General features: G+C 58.2%; 1 protein-coding gene across 1 annotated transcript in view; it reads left to right on the forward strand.

Annotated features, from left to right (window-relative positions):
- Positions 1 to 16,510, forward strand: part of DNMT3A (DNA methyltransferase 3 alpha) — a 110,308-nt gene that overhangs the window by 92,849 nt on the left and 949 nt on the right. Inside the window, exons 7-22 of the mRNA XM_004696069.3 lie at positions 3,974 to 4,195; positions 4,407 to 4,565; positions 5,128 to 5,235; positions 5,483 to 5,639; positions 5,907 to 6,056; positions 6,149 to 6,193; positions 6,968 to 7,047; positions 7,614 to 7,726; positions 7,830 to 8,013; positions 8,243 to 8,327; positions 9,863 to 10,008; positions 10,669 to 10,759; positions 10,947 to 11,095; positions 11,815 to 11,900; positions 15,285 to 15,354; positions 16,080 to 16,198. Coding sequence (XP_004696126.1) covers positions 3,974 to 4,195; positions 4,407 to 4,565; positions 5,128 to 5,235; positions 5,483 to 5,639; positions 5,907 to 6,056; positions 6,149 to 6,193; positions 6,968 to 7,047; positions 7,614 to 7,726; positions 7,830 to 8,013; positions 8,243 to 8,327; positions 9,863 to 10,008; positions 10,669 to 10,759; positions 10,947 to 11,095; positions 11,815 to 11,900; positions 15,285 to 15,354; positions 16,080 to 16,198 — 1,964 coding nt within the window. The remainder of the gene's footprint in view (positions 1 to 3,973; positions 4,196 to 4,406; positions 4,566 to 5,127; positions 5,236 to 5,482; positions 5,640 to 5,906; positions 6,057 to 6,148; positions 6,194 to 6,967; positions 7,048 to 7,613; positions 7,727 to 7,829; positions 8,014 to 8,242; positions 8,328 to 9,862; positions 10,009 to 10,668; positions 10,760 to 10,946; positions 11,096 to 11,814; positions 11,901 to 15,284; positions 15,355 to 16,079; positions 16,199 to 16,510) is intronic.

Below are 16,510 nucleotides of genomic sequence, written 5' to 3' on the forward strand. Positions count from 1 at the left end.
GCTTCCCAGAGCCCACTGAGATGGGGGTGGGTGGAGGGTCTCTTCTGTCTCTCCCACGCCTGTCCAATCTGCTCAGGGGTTTGGGAGGTGGGTCCAAGGTATAAGGCCCGAGGCTGCAAAACCTAAACTGTGTGGTGGAGGTGGGGGGTTGAGGAAAGGACGGGCCAAGCAGCTTTTAGCCAAAATTAGTGAGTCCTAAGTGAACCCTTCTGTCCCTATTGTTTGCCTAGGGTGGGGGTTTAGGGTGAAATGGAGTAAAGGACGCATTTCCCCAACTGCCCTGGGCAGACTATTCTAATGAGCCCCTCCCCCACCCAGCCACTCCTTCTCCTTTCCCTCCCACCTCCTGCTGCTCCCCACCCCCTTCTTGCCTGTACCCGATCGAGGCCCCTTCCTCCTCCGCCAGCCCAAACCCTGCCGGGTGCGTGCTCTCCTGCACCTAGTGGGTTGAGGATGCGTAACAGCTATCAGCGGCAGCATCTGACACGCTGGGGGAAGTTGTGGGGGACAAGAGTTAATTTTCAGGAACTGTGGAGGGGTTGAGAAGAAAGACAAAAGGGTTGCGGGGGAGTAAAGAAGGATGTCAGGCTCTACTCTTCCCAGACTTGGGGCCTTCAGAGAGCCCAGCTCGCCCACCCGCTGCGGCTTGCCTGCCCCCTGCCACCTGCATATTCTCTGTTGGCCAAGGGGTCTCGCTGGGAAACGGGGTCCTTAGCATCCGTGACTCCATCTGGAATGATCTAGGTTAGCAGCCCATGCCTGCTGGCTCGAGGAGGCCTGGCGTTGATGTCTGCACAGTGGTTGGCGCCTGGAGTAGTGTTGCTGCAGCTGATGAGCCTAGCAGCGAGCAGAGAGGTGGCTTGGAAAGGCGCCCTCCCTTTCAGAGGGTTGAGCCCGAGCTGTGGCACATCTTCTGGTGGGGTGTGTGTGTGTGATGAGAATTGATAGTAAATAGGGAGGGCACAAGTCCTGGCAGGTGGCAGGGAATCTCTGCTGTGGGGAGAGCAATTGCTCGCAGTCTTCCATCCCCAGGACCCATGGGCGCACCTTCCCAGCTGTTACCACGCTGGGAACAAAAGATGCGGGATACCTTTTTAGCGCTTGTTGAGTCGAGAAAGAACTAGGACTTTCATGCTCAAGGTCTGCCCAGTCACACGAAGTCGTCTTGGTCTCAGGCTGGGATGAGGGTTGGGGAGTGACGGGCAGACGTAGATTGGACTAAATAAAATGAATGAATTTACAAGACGGTTTACTCATTGGATCATAAGAAAAGCCACTGTGGCCCGTTCTGATTTACGGTGACCCCCATGGGCTGGGGGAAAGCCCCATCCTGTTCCAGAGGCTGTAATCCTTATGGAAGCAGATGGCCTCTGGAGAGGCTACCATAGGTGTGAACCCAAACCACTGAGCTTTTGGTAAAGAGCCAAATGCTTAACCACTGGGCCCCTGGAGTTCCTGGATATTATAATAAATAGAAACTAGCCCACCACCCATCAAGTTGATTTTGATTCCCAATGACCTTCCGGGTCTCTGAGACTGTAAATCTTTACAGGAGCAAACAGCTTCTGCTTCCTCTCAGTCAGTGGCTGGTGGGATGAACCAGGACTTCTCTGGATATTAGAATAAAGCTTCTTGATTTGGGATCTTTGGATCTAGGGGTCCCCTGACCAGTTTGGGGCGATTCCTTGGAATCTCTAAGACATAGATTTCCCAGGGAGGTTAATTTTTAAAAAGGTTACTAGCAGTCCTGTCTTTAAGTGCCTTGGTAGGTTGGTGAAACTCAGAAAATAGCGCTATAAAGCCTGCTCCTCCCTAGCTGCCAGGTGAAGACCGGAATCCAGCTACTCTGACTCAGTTGAGAGTTCTTTTTTACTGACCCAGTCACTTTGTTTCATGAGTTGAATTGTTTGTGTGTTCTTGAGCACACTACAAGAGGGGGTTTTCATCAAGAAGCCTGCGTCTTCCTTGGACACCCACAGATCCCCTTCCATTCTGAGCCGGGCAGCAGTGGTGGAGGGGCCTGGTCAAAGAAGCCAGGCCAGAGAGACTTAGCACGGCAGCTTTCATAAGGGTATTCACCTTGGCCGCCTTCTTCAAGGGGCCAGCATGAGCAGCACCACTGAGTGGATGCAGGCAGGCGAGGGGCTGCCGGGCAGGGGGCAGTGCTGCCCAGATGAAGCGAGGGCCTGCGCTTCCTTGAATGGACAGAGCATTTTATTGGCCCTTGAAAAGCTCACGTTGCTTTCTGATGATACAGCGTGTTGTTTTAAACCTAGAGGCTGGCATTGTCCTCGGGCCGGATACTGAGGGTTGAAGGTGGCGTTCCCTTTCTTTGAATCCAGCATGGAGGAAACAGGAACATAGTTATGAAATTCTCGGCCCATGTGTTGTTGATTCAGTAGCAGGGGTGAGATTCGATTGGGTGGTTCTCCGAGCTCAGTACCTAAGCTCTCATTCTGTGTAGGTCGATGGAGAAGCTGAAGCGGATCCTGAGAGGGAGGGACGGGTTTGCAGCTAGGGGGAGGGTTGGGCGGTTAGACTTAAAGGTCAGCAGTTCAAATCTACTACCCACTCCACAGGAGAAAGATGAGGGAGGCTTTCTGCTCCCGTGGAGACGCACGGCCTCTGTCCTATGGGCTCACTATGAGTTGGAATCCACTTTGGGGGGGCTTACTGATCACAGCCTAGAACACTGGTTCTCAACCGCGATCCTTTCATACAGTTCCTCATGTTGTGGTGACCCCATATGTGGGCGTATCTGCATGTGGGCAGACCCACCTGGAGACGGATAAAGCAGCGGTATCTCGGTTCCTAAGAGCATCCGAAATATGGTCTTAGGAGACCCCTGTGAAAGGGTCGTTTGACCCCCAAAGGGGTTGAGACCCCCAGGTTGAGAACAGCTGGCCTAGAAGGGGAGTGGGGTGATGAGGGGTGGGAGGGTGTCCAGTGCTGTGAAAAGAATGAGGCGGAGCAATTGGGGGATGGTCGGTGGGAAGGCAGAGAGGACCCGGTTCCGCCCCTCTTGACTGCAGGCAGTAGAACTGCCCCATGGGGGTTTCAAGGCTGCACCTTTTATGGGAGCAGATTCCAGGTCTGCTTTTTGAGGAGCTGCTGAGGGGCTTTGAGCTGCCAGCCTCTCAGTTAACTTGAGTGCTTCCCTTAACTCGCGGGCCCCCACAGATGGCTCTGCTCTGAGAGGCACACTGTGGGGAGAAGGGATGGTGCACACAGATGGTAACAGAATGGCCCCGGGGGTGGGGGTGGGGGCGTAGAGTGAGAGGACGTCATGGCCTCAGCCTGAGGCTCTTCCAGAACTTTCTGTCGTGGTCAAGCAGACAGGGAGGGAAGGTGAGTTTCCTCATCAGCCGACATCATAGAATCGGAGTTGTGGTCTGGAAGCCAAGACCGAGAGCAGGAGGGTTTGGTTGCCCAGGAAAACTGTGGGAAAGAGCGGGGTCCGGTTCTCGAGTGGGAAGTCAGATTAGAGAGACCCATGCATAACCAAAGGTGTGCAATGAACAGTTGAGTAGGATTGGACCTTTCCATCTCAGGAGGGAGCTAGTGACGTGCTGGTGGGGTGAAGGAAGACAGGGCAGGGCGCGAGATCCCTGTCTACACTTGAACGACTGCTTTGAATTCACTTCTCCGCTTCGTCTTGCCCTTGGCTGTGGGCAAGCCAGTGGAATCGAGAGCAGAGCTCTTTCTAAGGCTCTGCAGCAGGGCTTCCGAAAGTCTGTGTGAAAGTAGACTGAGAAAACAATTAGCCCCCACCCCCAACTCTTTGAAGCTCCCCTCATTCCTTCCAACACCAGTTCTTTTTTTTTTTTTTCTAGACCCCACCCTACCCTGCTGACCCTGCCCCCTCCCAACACCAATTCTGCAAACAGACTGAGACGTGTGTCCCCTCCTCCTGGTTTGGGGGGCCGTGCTTGTTCCTGGAGAGGCCAGGGTAACTTGTTCCTGGTCTCTCCAGGCTGAGAAGAAAGCCAAGGTCATTGCAGTAATGAACGCCGTGGAGGAAACCCAGGGACCCGCCGCCGCTGAGTCGCAGAAGGTGGAGGAGGCCAGCCCTCCCGCTGTCCAACAGCCCACCGACCCCGCGTCCCCCACGGTGGCCACCACCCCTGAGCCTGTGGGGGCTGAGGCCGGGGACAAGAATGCCACCAAAGCCGCTGACGATGAACCGGAGTATGAGGTGAGTGTTGGCTCCTTCGCACCCTGTCCGCTCGCGTGGGCCCTAGGCCCCTGACACTGGGCCTCCTGGGCCCCCTGATGTTGCTGTGTCTTGGCCCATTCAGACGGAGTTCCCTCCTGGCCGTCTTGACCTCAGATGCCCGGGCTGCGGGTGGTCGGGTGGCAGGGCCTACTGACCGATGTGTGATGATTTCTGCTCCTTGGGGCTCCAGGACGGCCGGGGCTTTGGCATTGGGGAGCTCGTGTGGGGAAAGCTGCGGGGCTTCTCCTGGTGGCCAGGCCGCATTGTGTCTTGGTGGATGACGGGCCGGAGCCGAGCAGCCGAAGGCACCCGCTGGGTCATGTGGTTCGGAGACGGCAAGTTCTCGGTGGTGAGTGACCGGGCCTGGGAGTGGATGAGATCTGTCTTGGTCCCAGGGCCTCTGGTTTTGGCTGGCTGGGGGCAGAGCCTGGAATTGGGGTGCTGGAAGTGGGCTGTGCCCCTCGCTCTGTGTGTGGTGTGTGTGAATGGGAGGAGTCTTGGCTTTGAGCGCTGACGTGCTGCGTTTTCCCTTCCCGGGAGCCCGGGTGGCCTAGTGCTCACTATGAGTCGGGAGGAGTCACATCACAGGGCCTCCCTGAAGCTCACAGGGGCGGTTCTGCCCTGTCCTATAGATTCCCTGAGAGTCAGAATTGACTCGATGGCAGTGAGTGGTTTTTCTGGGGGATCCGTTTCCCAGAACGCCTTTCCTGCTTCCATTCCGGTTCTCCTGCCCCGCAGCCGCTGGGAACTCCTGTTTGGCATGGTGTAATTGCTTCATTGATGCATCTGGTTTCCCCAAGGGCAGAGATGCCATCTCACGGCTCCCGACCCTTCGTGATTGCCCGGTGTGAGTTGGGTGTGTGACGAGTGTGTGGGGAGGAGTGAACGAGGGGCCCCGGTCTTCCCCCCAGGTGTGTGTTGAGAAGCTGATGCCGCTGAGCTCCTTCTGCAGCGCCTTCCACCAGGCCACCTACAACAAGCAGCCCATGTACCGCAAGGCCATCTACGAAGTCCTGCAGGTGAGTGCCTCCTGGGTCCCAGGAGGAAGACAGGGAAAGCCTGCACACCCGAAAACCGGTACACAGAGGCTCGGCCCAGGCAGAGGGTCTGCCTGAGTGAAGTGGGCCCTTTGGCGAGGACTCCTGTACTCTTACCCACACTCACCCTCCCGAGTGCCCCACTGCCCAGCACCACCTCCCACCTCCTGGCCGAGAGGCTGGCGCGCTTGCCTGCCCTGAGCCCTCCCTGACACAAGTCGCCCTGCAGGTGGCCAGCAGCCGTGCGGGGAAGCTGTTCCCGGCGTGCCATGACAATGACGAGGGCGATACTGCCAAGGCTGTGGAGGTGCAGAACAAACAAATGATCGAGTGGGCTCTCGGGGGCTTCCAGCCCGCCGGGCCCAAGGGCCTGGAGCCACCAGAAGGTAAATGCAGGGGCCCGGCCCAGACCTGGGACCTCCACCAGCCATGCTGAATGGACAGGGGCGGGCGGAGGTCTGAGGGAATGGCAGCCTGGGGTGGGCACCCCAGAACATTCTGCTGCCCATTGGCTTGTGGGGACCAGAGAGTCGGGAGCCAGGAGCACGCTGGGGACTCCGCTCCATGCGCCCCACTGCAGGTAGACCAGAGGAGGGTCCTAGGATTCTTGTCACCCTATGACCATGTCCTTGTCACCTACTTTCCCCGTGCAGAGGAGAAGAATCCCTACAAAGAAGTTTACACAGACATGTGGGTTGAACCCGAGGCAGCTGCCTATGCACCACCCCCACCAGCCAAAAAGCCCCGGAAGAGCACCACAGAGAAGCCCAAGGTCAAGGAGATCATTGACGAACGCACACGAGGTAGTGGGCCTGGTGCTGGAGTTGTGCCTTCCCGGGAGTGGGTGTGGCCGGCAAGGTGGAGTCTTCTGAGACTCCTTTTCCTCCGTCTGCAGAGCGGCTGGTATACGAGGTGCGGCAGAAGTGCCGGAACATCGAGGGTGAGTAGTGGGTTGCACCTGGGACTTGAGGTGCTCCTGGCCCCGGCAGGACGTCTCTGAGGGCACTGCCTGCCTCTGAGTAGGATAGGTCACTTAGGAAGGTTTGTGTGAGAGGGAGCGAGGGTTCTAGTGGCTTTATTCCATGGTGTCAGGGGGTCTGTCTTGTGCTGTCTGTCTGTCTCCCCTGCCACCAGTCTGATGCATCCACACTCCTGCTTTCCTCTTCTGGGCTCAGTCATTAGGGTTTGGGGACCTCCCCCCCCAGGGAGTAAGAGAAGGTTGACGCTCCCTCTGAGATTTGATTCTGTCTGGAAGGTGGAGCCCTGATGGTGGGCAGTTCAAACCCACCAGCAGGTCCTTGAGAGGAAGATTGGGCTTTCTACTCCCGTCAACAGAAGCGCTTCCACAGCTGGTCGCTCTGAGTCAGCATGGGCTCCATGGCCGTGGGCCCTTGGGGCCTGTCCCCCGGGTGTTTCTCCTAAGGATGGGCGTGTGTCTCTCCCAGGACAGGAAGGCTTGGGCTGAGAGAGCAGGATTGAGGTCAGCATCCAGAGTCTAGTGCCAAGGCAAGGCCCTGCCCCTGCCGGAGGGTCCATGTGCCTAGGTGTTGGCATTGATGCTCTCTAAGAAATGAATGGGCTTCTGAGCTTGGAGGCCATGGTGTCCCCTGGGCGACTCCCCCTGCCCCCTCGGCCTCCCTTTTCTGGCGGCCGCTCACCACACCCTTCCTGGAGCTGGGCTTGGCTGAAACCCGTCCGCCCCTCTGCTCGGCAGACATCTGCATCTCCTGCGGGAGCCTCAACGTCACCCTGGAACACCCGCTCTTCATCGGAGGGATGTGCCAGAATTGCAAGGTAGGCCCGCCAAGCTGCGGGCATGAGGGTCCCCTCGGCGCTGGGCGTGTTGGAGGTGGAGTGTCTCGGGATAAAAGGACTGGGCTTTGGACTTCCAGGTTTTGACTTAACTGTTGTTATTTTTCTTTTGAAATTGTCTCCCCAACCTCCAAAGCCCCAGTCTCATCCCCCCATGTGGGCAGGGGGCAGGGGGCAGGGCCCCCAGTGTCGCCAGCCCTAAGTGTAGAAGGGCCTGGGAGTGATGCCTGTGGGTGCCCCGTGGAACCCCAGGAGGGGCTGCAACGGGCCACACCATGGGGCGTGGGGACAAGTGGCAGGTGCAGGCACCTCAAGTCTCTTCCCTAACCCTCCTCTGCCCCCCTCGGGTTCTGCCCACTGCCTTGGGTCAGGTGATGCTGACCTTCCCCAGGCCTGGTTTGAGGGGCTGGCCCTGGCCGGGCGAAGCGGTGGGGGGTGAGTGGTCATGCGGCCAAGGCTGAGTCAGGGTGTTCTGCGGTGAGAGGCGGAGGGAGGCTGGCTTTCCTTCCTGGCCTGCCTTGGCTCATCCCAAGCCCCCGCTCTTGCAGAACTGCTTCCTGGAGTGCGCCTACCAGTACGACGACGACGGCTACCAGTCCTACTGCACCATCTGCTGCGGCGGCCGTGAGGTGCTCATGTGTGGGAACAACAACTGCTGCAGGTGACCGGGCCCACCCCTGCCCCGCCCCCACATCCCCTTGCTGCTCTGCCCCAGCTCTGGGCGTGGGCCTGAGCGCCTCCCGGTACCCCGTGCTTCCTTCTAGGTGCTTCTGTGTGGAGTGTGTGGACCTCCTGGTGGGGCCGGGGGCTGCCCAGGCAGCCATCAAGGAAGACCCCTGGAACTGCTACATGTGTGGCCACAAGGGCATCTACGGCCTGCTCCGGCGGCGGGACGACTGGCCCTCCCGGCTCCAGATGTTCTTCGCCAACAACCACGACCAGGAATTTGTGAGTGCTGGGCCGGGGGCAGCTGGAGCTGAGGGGCAGATGATGCCCCGCACTGGGGCTCTCAGCCCCTCAGAGCTGCTGTGTGTGTGGCTCATGGGGAGTGGGTGCTGAGGCTTCTGAGCAGGGTGGGGGTGGGCTGAAGGTGGTGCACAGCCCAGAAGGCGGTCCCCGAAAGGCTGCCTCTGCAGAACCTTGACCACCTGGCCCGTTTGTGTCACTCACTGCCTAGGACCCGCCCAAGGTTTACCCGCCTGTACCGGCCGAGAAGAGGAAGCCCATCCGGGTGCTGTCCTTGTTTGATGGAATCGCTACCGGTGAGCATGGTGCAGGGGAGCTCTCCCTGTTGGGAGGGAAGGACCCTGGTAGCAGAGAGCAGTCAGGAGTGCAACTGTGAAAACAGAGCCTGACAAGGACACTTCTGTGTTAACATGACAAGGGACGCAGGTTGTGGCCTAACAGCAAGTCCAATAAGTTGGAAACAGGCATGGGCTGCGTGGGGGTTTCTCCTTCCCAGGGCGACTTGGCAGAGGGTAGAGGGGGCGTGGATAGTCAGGAATTGAGAGAAGGTTCCCCCCAAAGCCTCCGTGGAGGCAGGCAGTTCCGACCGAAGCAGGTTGCTGAACAAAAACCTGCAGCTAGCTCTCTACCGGAGCAGTCGAGAGTCCCAGGTCAAGTCCAGGCAAAGTGTAAACAAGGTCATCTAAGAAATAGTCCTTGAGTCTCCTAGGGCCTCGCAGACAGCAAATACAAGGCTCGCACATGCCTACTGAGCTGCCACCTGCCCCTCCTTCAGCATGATTCCTTTGTCAGTAAATGCTGCTTGTACAACTTGTCTTCCTTGATGACACTGTGGCTGCTTGGTTGGGTAAAATCTGCATAGGGTCCTACTGTGTGAGCATGCTGGGTCGTGCTGCTGCTGCTGCTGCTGCTGTTACACTGCCTGCACACAGTGCAGGGCTGGAATTTGAACAGCCCCCCAGGAGTGCTTCGGAAGAAGAAAGTCCTGGCAACCCGGTTCTGCACACCCGGGACGGCCATGCGTTGGAAGCCACAGCTGTCAAAACCCCTGCCCCTTACTGAATTGTGCGATCCCCCCCCCATTGTTATAAGCAGTGCAGAGAGGTAAACCCCTTCGACACTCCCTCGCCCCAAGCAGCACTGGGCATGGCCTGAGCACTTCCTGGAAGGTTGCTCTGTCTCCAGCCCTCTGTCCAGTCCCAGCCCGAGGGCCCCTGTCTTCTCACCATGATAGCCCCCAACTCTGAGGAGGGCCAAACGTCATCCCATTGGAAAGGGGTCAGGCAGTCGGCCCAGGGATGAGGATGGGAAGGGCGTTCCAGGCCAGACCCGTCTGTCTGCTGTGAAAGTCAGCCTCCGTTTCCCAGACTGCAGATGAGCAGCCTCCTTAAATCATGTCACCCCCACCCTCGAGGCTGTGAAAGCTCCCAGGGGCGGGGGAGGCCTGTTGGGAGCAGAAGCTGTGCCGGTCTATCTCGGTTCTGATTCTCCGGCGGGGGCTTCCTGAGAGCATTGTGATGCCAGACAGAGTGGGGGCGGGCATGGGAGACACTTCCAAGGCAAGTGTCCTCCTGTTGACTCTTGATGGACAGAGAGCAGGGTCTGGAGAGGGGAGGAATCAGACTGTGGCAGGTGAAGGAAAGCCTGTTGGAAACTGGCGGCGGTGCGGCTCTTCTGGGATCCTGAAGCTGCCTGCTGACGGACCAGCCTCCCGGGCCCTCAGCACCTTCCAAGCAGGCCACACCAGCCATAAAAGAGAGAGAGAGTGTGTGTGTTGGTCTGGAATGGGCGTGGGGCCCCGAGTGACAGTGCTCTCTGCTGGCTGGCGCAGGGCTGCTGGTGCTGAAGGACCTGGGCATCCAGGTGGACCGCTACATCGCCTCCGAGGTGTGTGAGGACTCCATTACCGTGGGCATGGTGCGGCACCAGGGGAAGATCATGTACGTCGGCGACGTCCGCAGCGTCACGCAGAAGCATGTATGTCAGTGCCGTGGGGCGGCCCGCCCCCTCTCCCCGGACACAGCCAGCCCCCTGCCACGGAGTCGTCTGCATCCCGACCTTGCGTTTCTCTGTCCAGAGGGCAATAGGCAGGTGTAAGGTGGCAGTTGGGGAGCTAGCCTTCGTGGGGCCAGCTGTCACCTGGGCTTGTTGCAGGAGCCCCTCCAGGAGAGAGCTTTGGGTGCAAAGTGGGTCTGGTCTTTGCAGACTTTGGGGGGAATTCCTTCCTTCCCCATTTTGGCGGCTGGGGCTGGGGGTGGTCTCTCTCTCTGGCAGTATTTTGGTGCATTGTAATAGGACTCATCTGTGCCCCAGAAACCATAAGGAACCCTGAGGGGCATGTGGAGGGTGCTCAGCTGGCCCAGACACTTGCCTACATTTCCCAGTGTGGGGCACCCCAAGATTTCAGTGTTCTTCTGAGCCCCCCTTCCTACTGCTCTGCACACTGAGACCCTTCCCGTGTTTCGGAGAGGGCGGGGGTGGGGGCTCGGAGACTTGCCCACAGCTGCACTAAGGGCAGAGAGAGCGTGGGCAGCAGCCAGGTGTGTGTGCTGCTGCCATCTCCACATACCACGTCTCTCTTCCTTGCTGCCACTGTCCCCGGACAGCAGGCACCTCACGTTGCCTTTCTCCTCCCAGATCCAGGAGTGGGGCCCCTTCGATCTGGTGATTGGGGGCAGTCCCTGCAATGACCTCTCCATTGTTAACCCTGCCCGCAAGGGACTCTACGGTAGGTGGTGTCATCCTCTCCCCCTCCGCCTTCTCCTGCCCTCGGTCTTCCTACTTGGGCATCTGCACCCTGGGATAGCTATGCCCGCTGGGCCTCCCCTCCCCACCCCACCCCTTGCCCTGCCTGAGCCACACCTTGTCTGTGCAGACAGCCCCAGCTCTGATGGCTCTCTCTCCCACCCTCTCAGAGGGCACTGGCCGGCTCTTCTTTGAGTTCTACCGCCTCCTGCATGACGCGCGGCCCAAGGAGGGAGATGACCGCCCCTTCTTCTGGCTCTTTGAAAATGTGGTGGCCATGGGCGTTAGTGACAAGAGGGACATCTCGCGATTTCTCGAGGTATAGCCAGCACCCCTGGTTCGGCCAGCTCACTAATGGCTTCTACCGTGGATTGCTGCTCCCCCACCCCACCCCCCGCCCCGTCTCCTCTGCATTGTAGAGCTGGGGCCTGAGCACTTTACTGCTTTGCAAAGGATCCATCTGGGAAGCTCTGGGCTTCTCAGGGCGGCAGGGTTGGAGGTTTTCTCCAGAGGGAACCCATGGTCTCGAGCTCCGACGTGTGGCTGTGCACGTGGTCCTTCGGGTGGGAGGAGCCTGACTTACTGAGCAGTCAGGAGGGGGGCCAGACTCCCAAGGCCAAGGGCACGTGGAGATGCCAGAAGCAATTGTCCCAGATGAGACTGGCTGGGAGGAACAGGCCCCCACACCTTCCCTCAACCATCCAGGGCGTTTACAAACCCTGAAGTGCCAGCGTGGCTTCTCTCAGGTTGTACTCCACACATGACGTGGGAGCCAGCTCGTAGTTAGACTCCCAGTGCTCCCCCACCCTCGGGTGGTGGCTGAGTGCCTGCTGCCTTGAGCAGGACAGATGGAGACCGTGTCCCATCCGCACAGGAAGTCCGGCAGTAGGTGGGTTGGATTCTGGCTTTTCCACACGGGCTCAGGCGTCCGAGTGTTTGGTCTCCTGAGCGCTGTAAGCGCTTTAAGCCAGGAACACTGCCAGGTGCTCTTTAATCGCCCCCCCCCTCCCCCTCTCTACTCCGCCTCCCGTTTTACAGTCCAATCCCGTGATGATTGATGCCAAAGAAGTGTCCGCCGCGCACAGGGCCCGCTATTTCTGGGGGAACCTTCCCGGTATGAACAGGTTGGTGAGAGCTGGGCCCTGGGGTTGTCGTGGGTGGGTGTCGGAGGGGAGACCAAGGCAGGCTGCCCCAAGGAGTTGGGATCAGTGAACGGCCTGCCGCTCTGCTGTTTCCTCCCCTCTGGTTCCTTGAGGAAGGAGACATGGTCTATTCACCTGGGAAAGCAGCAGGTAGTGGACCGGTCATTCTCTGTGTGAGAGCAGCACTTGGTGTGGTTGCTTTTCCCACGTGGGTCACAAGTCCTGTCGTTTCCCAGCCACATCCTACACAGGCCCCTGAGGGAGAGCGGTGCAGGGTGGGCCATTGGGTGGGAAAGGAAGTGGTGCCTGCGTCTGACTCTTGAGGGGTCTCTTCCAACAGCGAGTCTGTCAGCGGGGTCTGCTTCACCTGTTAGCCACACGGCTTTGTTGGCTCCAGGTCCTTTGTGGGAAGGGATTTTCTTCACGTGGGTCAGACCGACAGGGAATTTAATATCCAGGAACGAAAGGGAGTACTTGTCTGCCGTGTGTCCTTGTTCTACAAAGACCTGCCTGGAGAAGGGCATTCCAGTGGGAGGTCCCAGAGAGAACCACGTGGGAGCCCCGGCATCTCAGTGGACGCTGTGGAGATAGATTTTCCAGGAGTCATAGATCTGAACCCTGAAGGTTGAGCAACACAGTATCGCTAATCTGGCCCCAGCTGTCTTTGCCATGGAAACAGCAGCTCGGTGGTCTCAGAGCCTTTAGCAAAGCGGTGGTCTTCGGTAAAGGCTTGTGGAGGGGCCCGTGGAATCGCCGATGGGGCATGTCCCTGAAGCATAAGTGAAAATATGAAAAATGGGCTGGCTCATGTGCCCCGTCTTTCAGGAAGCGGCTCCCTGGGGAGACGTTCGTTCGGCTCTCCTGGGAAGATCGGCCTTTCTAACTCTGGAGTTCCCGGAGGAGTAGAAGTGGTGCAGAGAGAGAGAGAGAGTGTGTGTGTGTGTAAGTGTAATAGAGTTGGGGAGGGGGGATCCTGGAGGCCCAGGACCCAGAATTTCCCACACTACGATCATTGAACTCTGCAAATCCTCAAGTGTTTTAAACTATTTTGTTGTGGTTTTTGATGGAGGTTTACGCAGTAGTTGAAGTTCCCATCTAGCGATTTCAGTACAGGTGGCTTATTGAAGCCGTGATGCCTCTCAGGGTCCACCTGGTGTGACCTTGGTGAGGACGCCCAATAGGAATGGCTGGGCCCCCTCTGGTTCTTCTGGTCTCAGGTAGAGACGGCCATGGTTCATGTAGGGAGTGGTTTGTTCGTCTCTGTCACCAGGTGTTTCCGATGTCAGGAATGGTTGGTTAGCTCTGAAGGGGATGCTGGTCGGTGTTCCCTATGAGGACCGTGGGATCTTCGTGTGTAGATGACTGGGGTTTAAGTCTGACTTAGTACACGCCGCGTCTTCTGCTTCTGTGGCCACATCGGGACTTGAGATGGCAGCCCGCTCGGCTAGGGAGTGTTTCACGCACGAGGCTTATCTGGTGGGCTCACAGGGCCCATGGGGTTCCTTTGTGCGCCCTGTTCAAGAAAGACGAGAGGGTCTTCTCTGTGCCGGACCCTCCAGCTAGGGACACAGAGCTCCGAGCGCACGGAGGAGAGGCGATGAGCACTCAGGTAGTGAAGCTGGCTGGGTGGGCACAGGTGGTCCAGGAAGGCCTGAGTCGGAAGCTCTGCGGGGAAGGTGTCGGCGGTTCCCCTTCACGACAGCCTGTTGCCGGCTTGGTCTTCCCCAGGTAGTGCTTTGCTCTGATTTTATCCGTCGCTTCAGCCTGCGTGTTCCCCAGAACGGAGGGGAGCATCCTACAGGGCTGGGGCCGTGGTGGTGGCCTTTTTTGTTGTGCACGAGTGGACCGAGAGCGGAAGGATACCCTTTCTAGCTCAGAAGGCAGGAACCCGGCACCGCTGGACGCTCTGCTCGGGGTGGCCTGGTGACTGACCAGTGGTGGTGGTTTGGTTTTTTCTGTTGTAAAATACCACAACAGTCTGGCTTGCTACACTCTTTCACTTGTTGTGATGCTAAAAAACAGAAATAACTATTGACGTGTTCTTGAAGGGGGACCGTTTGATGGATCTTAGCAAACACGCACACCCGTGGGATCGCAGCTCCACAGAGACCAGTCCCACCCACCTCAAAACGCTCCGGGTGGCACAGTAAGCTTTCAAACTCCGACTCCAGACTCCCTGTCATCGAGTCAATGTCACCATTCAGTGACCCCATGAGACAGGGTAGAACTGCCCCGCTGAATGCCCAAGACCAACTCTACAGGAGTAGCACGTTCCCATCTAAGCGCCTGGTGGTTTCAAACTGCTGACGTTAGGACTAGCAGCCAACGCATCACAACTCTGCCACCAGGCCTCCTGACATGCTAAATTATCAGGAGCTTTAAAATAACTGATAGAACGGTAATTGCTGTGCTGCTTGCCGTTTAGGGCTTTTTTTAAGCTGCGGCCCTGGCAGGGTGACCGGAGGGTCATAGCTCAGGACAGGGTCAGAGCTGTGAGAGGCGGGTCATGATGTGGCAAGAGGAGCTTGGCGGTGCCGTGGTTAAGCGTTTGGTTGCCGAATGGAAGGGCAGCAGTTCAAGGGCACTAGCTGGTCCTTGGGAGAAGGCTGTGCTGGTGTGCCTCTGGGGAGATTCACAGTGGGGGGGACACCCTCCGGGGCATCGGATCAACTCGACAGCAGTGAGAAGCCTGGGGTCACTAGCTCCCCTGAGCCCCCTGGGCAGTGGGTGATTTCAATAATTCCACAAGTCCCCCGGAAGCGACCCTCCTAGGGTGCTAGGCACCCAAGGCCACTGGCATGCAGGTATGTGTTGTCGCCCAGAAGGGTGTCAGAGCCTGCTGTAGGACGCCGTTTCATTGTGGGCTTGGGGAACCAACCGCCTGTCAAGAGAAGCGGAGACTGGCGTTTTTTATAGTCAGAGACCTCCAGTAGGGTCAGATAGCACCGGTGGAAGTCTTACTTTACAGACTATTTGGGACCACTCTTGCATTGACCTTTCAGGATTAGTGATTTGTGTCGGGGAGTGGGGGAGCCTGCAGGTTCTTCTGTGTGTTTGTGGGGAGCTTGGAGGGGCCGCCTGTGAGGAGCGCTGGTGGCGGCTGGGGTAGAGCACTCAGCTGCTAACCAAGAGTCGGCAGTTCAAACCCCCTCAGGGGCTCAATGGGCAAAAACACCTGGCGATCTGCTGCCGGGAGCAGTTCTGCCCCCGGGAACAGTTCTGCCCCAGTTGGGATCCACTGGATGACGCATGACAACGTGTGGGTGGTGTGGTGGTGTCGAGGGCGCCCATGCTGGGGGAGGGGCGGGGCAGTCCGGTTGCTTGTGTGGGTCTCCCTGTCCCACTCGCTCCTCTTTCTGCCTCCAGGCCGTTGGCATCCACTATGAACGATAAGCTGGAGTTGCAGGAGTGCCTGGAGCATGGCAGAATAGCCAAGGTCAGCCTGGGGGGCGGGGCGAGGGGGGTGGGCCTGGAGCGGGGACCCGGCCTGTGTCATACCTACCCTGCAAGAAGCCTGTGGGCACAGCGTGTATGGCGTCCGAAACTCAGGGACGGTGCTGGGTCATGGGACCGGTCGGTCCTGGGGGGCAGCGGGGCAGGGAGTCATTGCTGGTCGTCAACCTGCTCAACAGGTCCCCCAGACCTGCCCCGGCTTCTTCTGATACTATTATTGTTTCTTCTGCTTAATGTTCTGGCTCAGCCTTCTCTGCAGAAGCCTTGAGAGCTCCGCCCAGGACGTGGCCACTGTGTGGCTCCCTGCAGACACCCCTGCTCCCAGGGGTGCCAGCCAGGCATTGGGTCAGCAGCTCCCCGAGGGGGTGTTCTTGAGCCCCTGAGCAGTTTGAGATTACTTTACCCCAAGTGACTGCGTGACTTTAGCTGTGGAAGAAACCATCTTGTGGAGGATTTGGTAAGAACGTGGCATGGCTACAGCTGCCACCTCTCCAGCCCTTGGGTAGCTGGATTGAGCTCAGCCACGCGAAGCAGGAAGAACAGGCGGTGGCCCTTAAGCTAGGGAAGGTGGATGCTAGGGAGCCCCCTGACCAGGAGCCCTGCCCAGCCCTCTCTGTGTTGCTGGTGAGGGCCCGTCCCACAGCAGGGTCATGACTGGTACTCGCTCCCTGAATTGAATGGCCACTCATTCCTCCCTTCCTCTTCTAGTTCAGCAAAGTGAGGACCATTACTACTAGGTCAAACTCCATCAAGCAGGGCAAGGACCAGCATTTCCCCGTCTTCATGAACGAGAAGGAAGACATTCTGTGGTGCACCGAGATGGAAAGGTACTGCAAAGCCCTTCAGGGAGGCTTCCCCGCCTCTCCCCGGACGTGAGAGGAACAGGCCTTACCAACACCCAGGCCCGACTCCTGGGCCACGCAGGCCCCTCCTCTGTGTGCACCTTAATTACGGTTTGCCCCACAGGTAGAGGAGTCTAGGCATCCATCCATAACGCTTACATCCCCTCTAGTCGGTTGAACTCCCAAGGAAATGATGCAGGCTACTCGAGGAGCTTCTCAACCTGGGTTGTGGACTTGGTAGGCGTTTTGGAAACCAAGGCATTGGGGGGACTTGAGTCTCTGCCCTGACATGGTGCC

Source organism: Echinops telfairi, unplaced genomic scaffold (genome assembly GCF_000313985.2).
Source record: "Echinops telfairi isolate 266 unplaced genomic scaffold, ASM31398v2 ScPeMD7_9;HRSCAF=40, whole genome shotgun sequence".
NCBI lineage: Eukaryota > Metazoa > Chordata > Mammalia > Afrosoricida > Tenrecidae > Echinops > Echinops telfairi.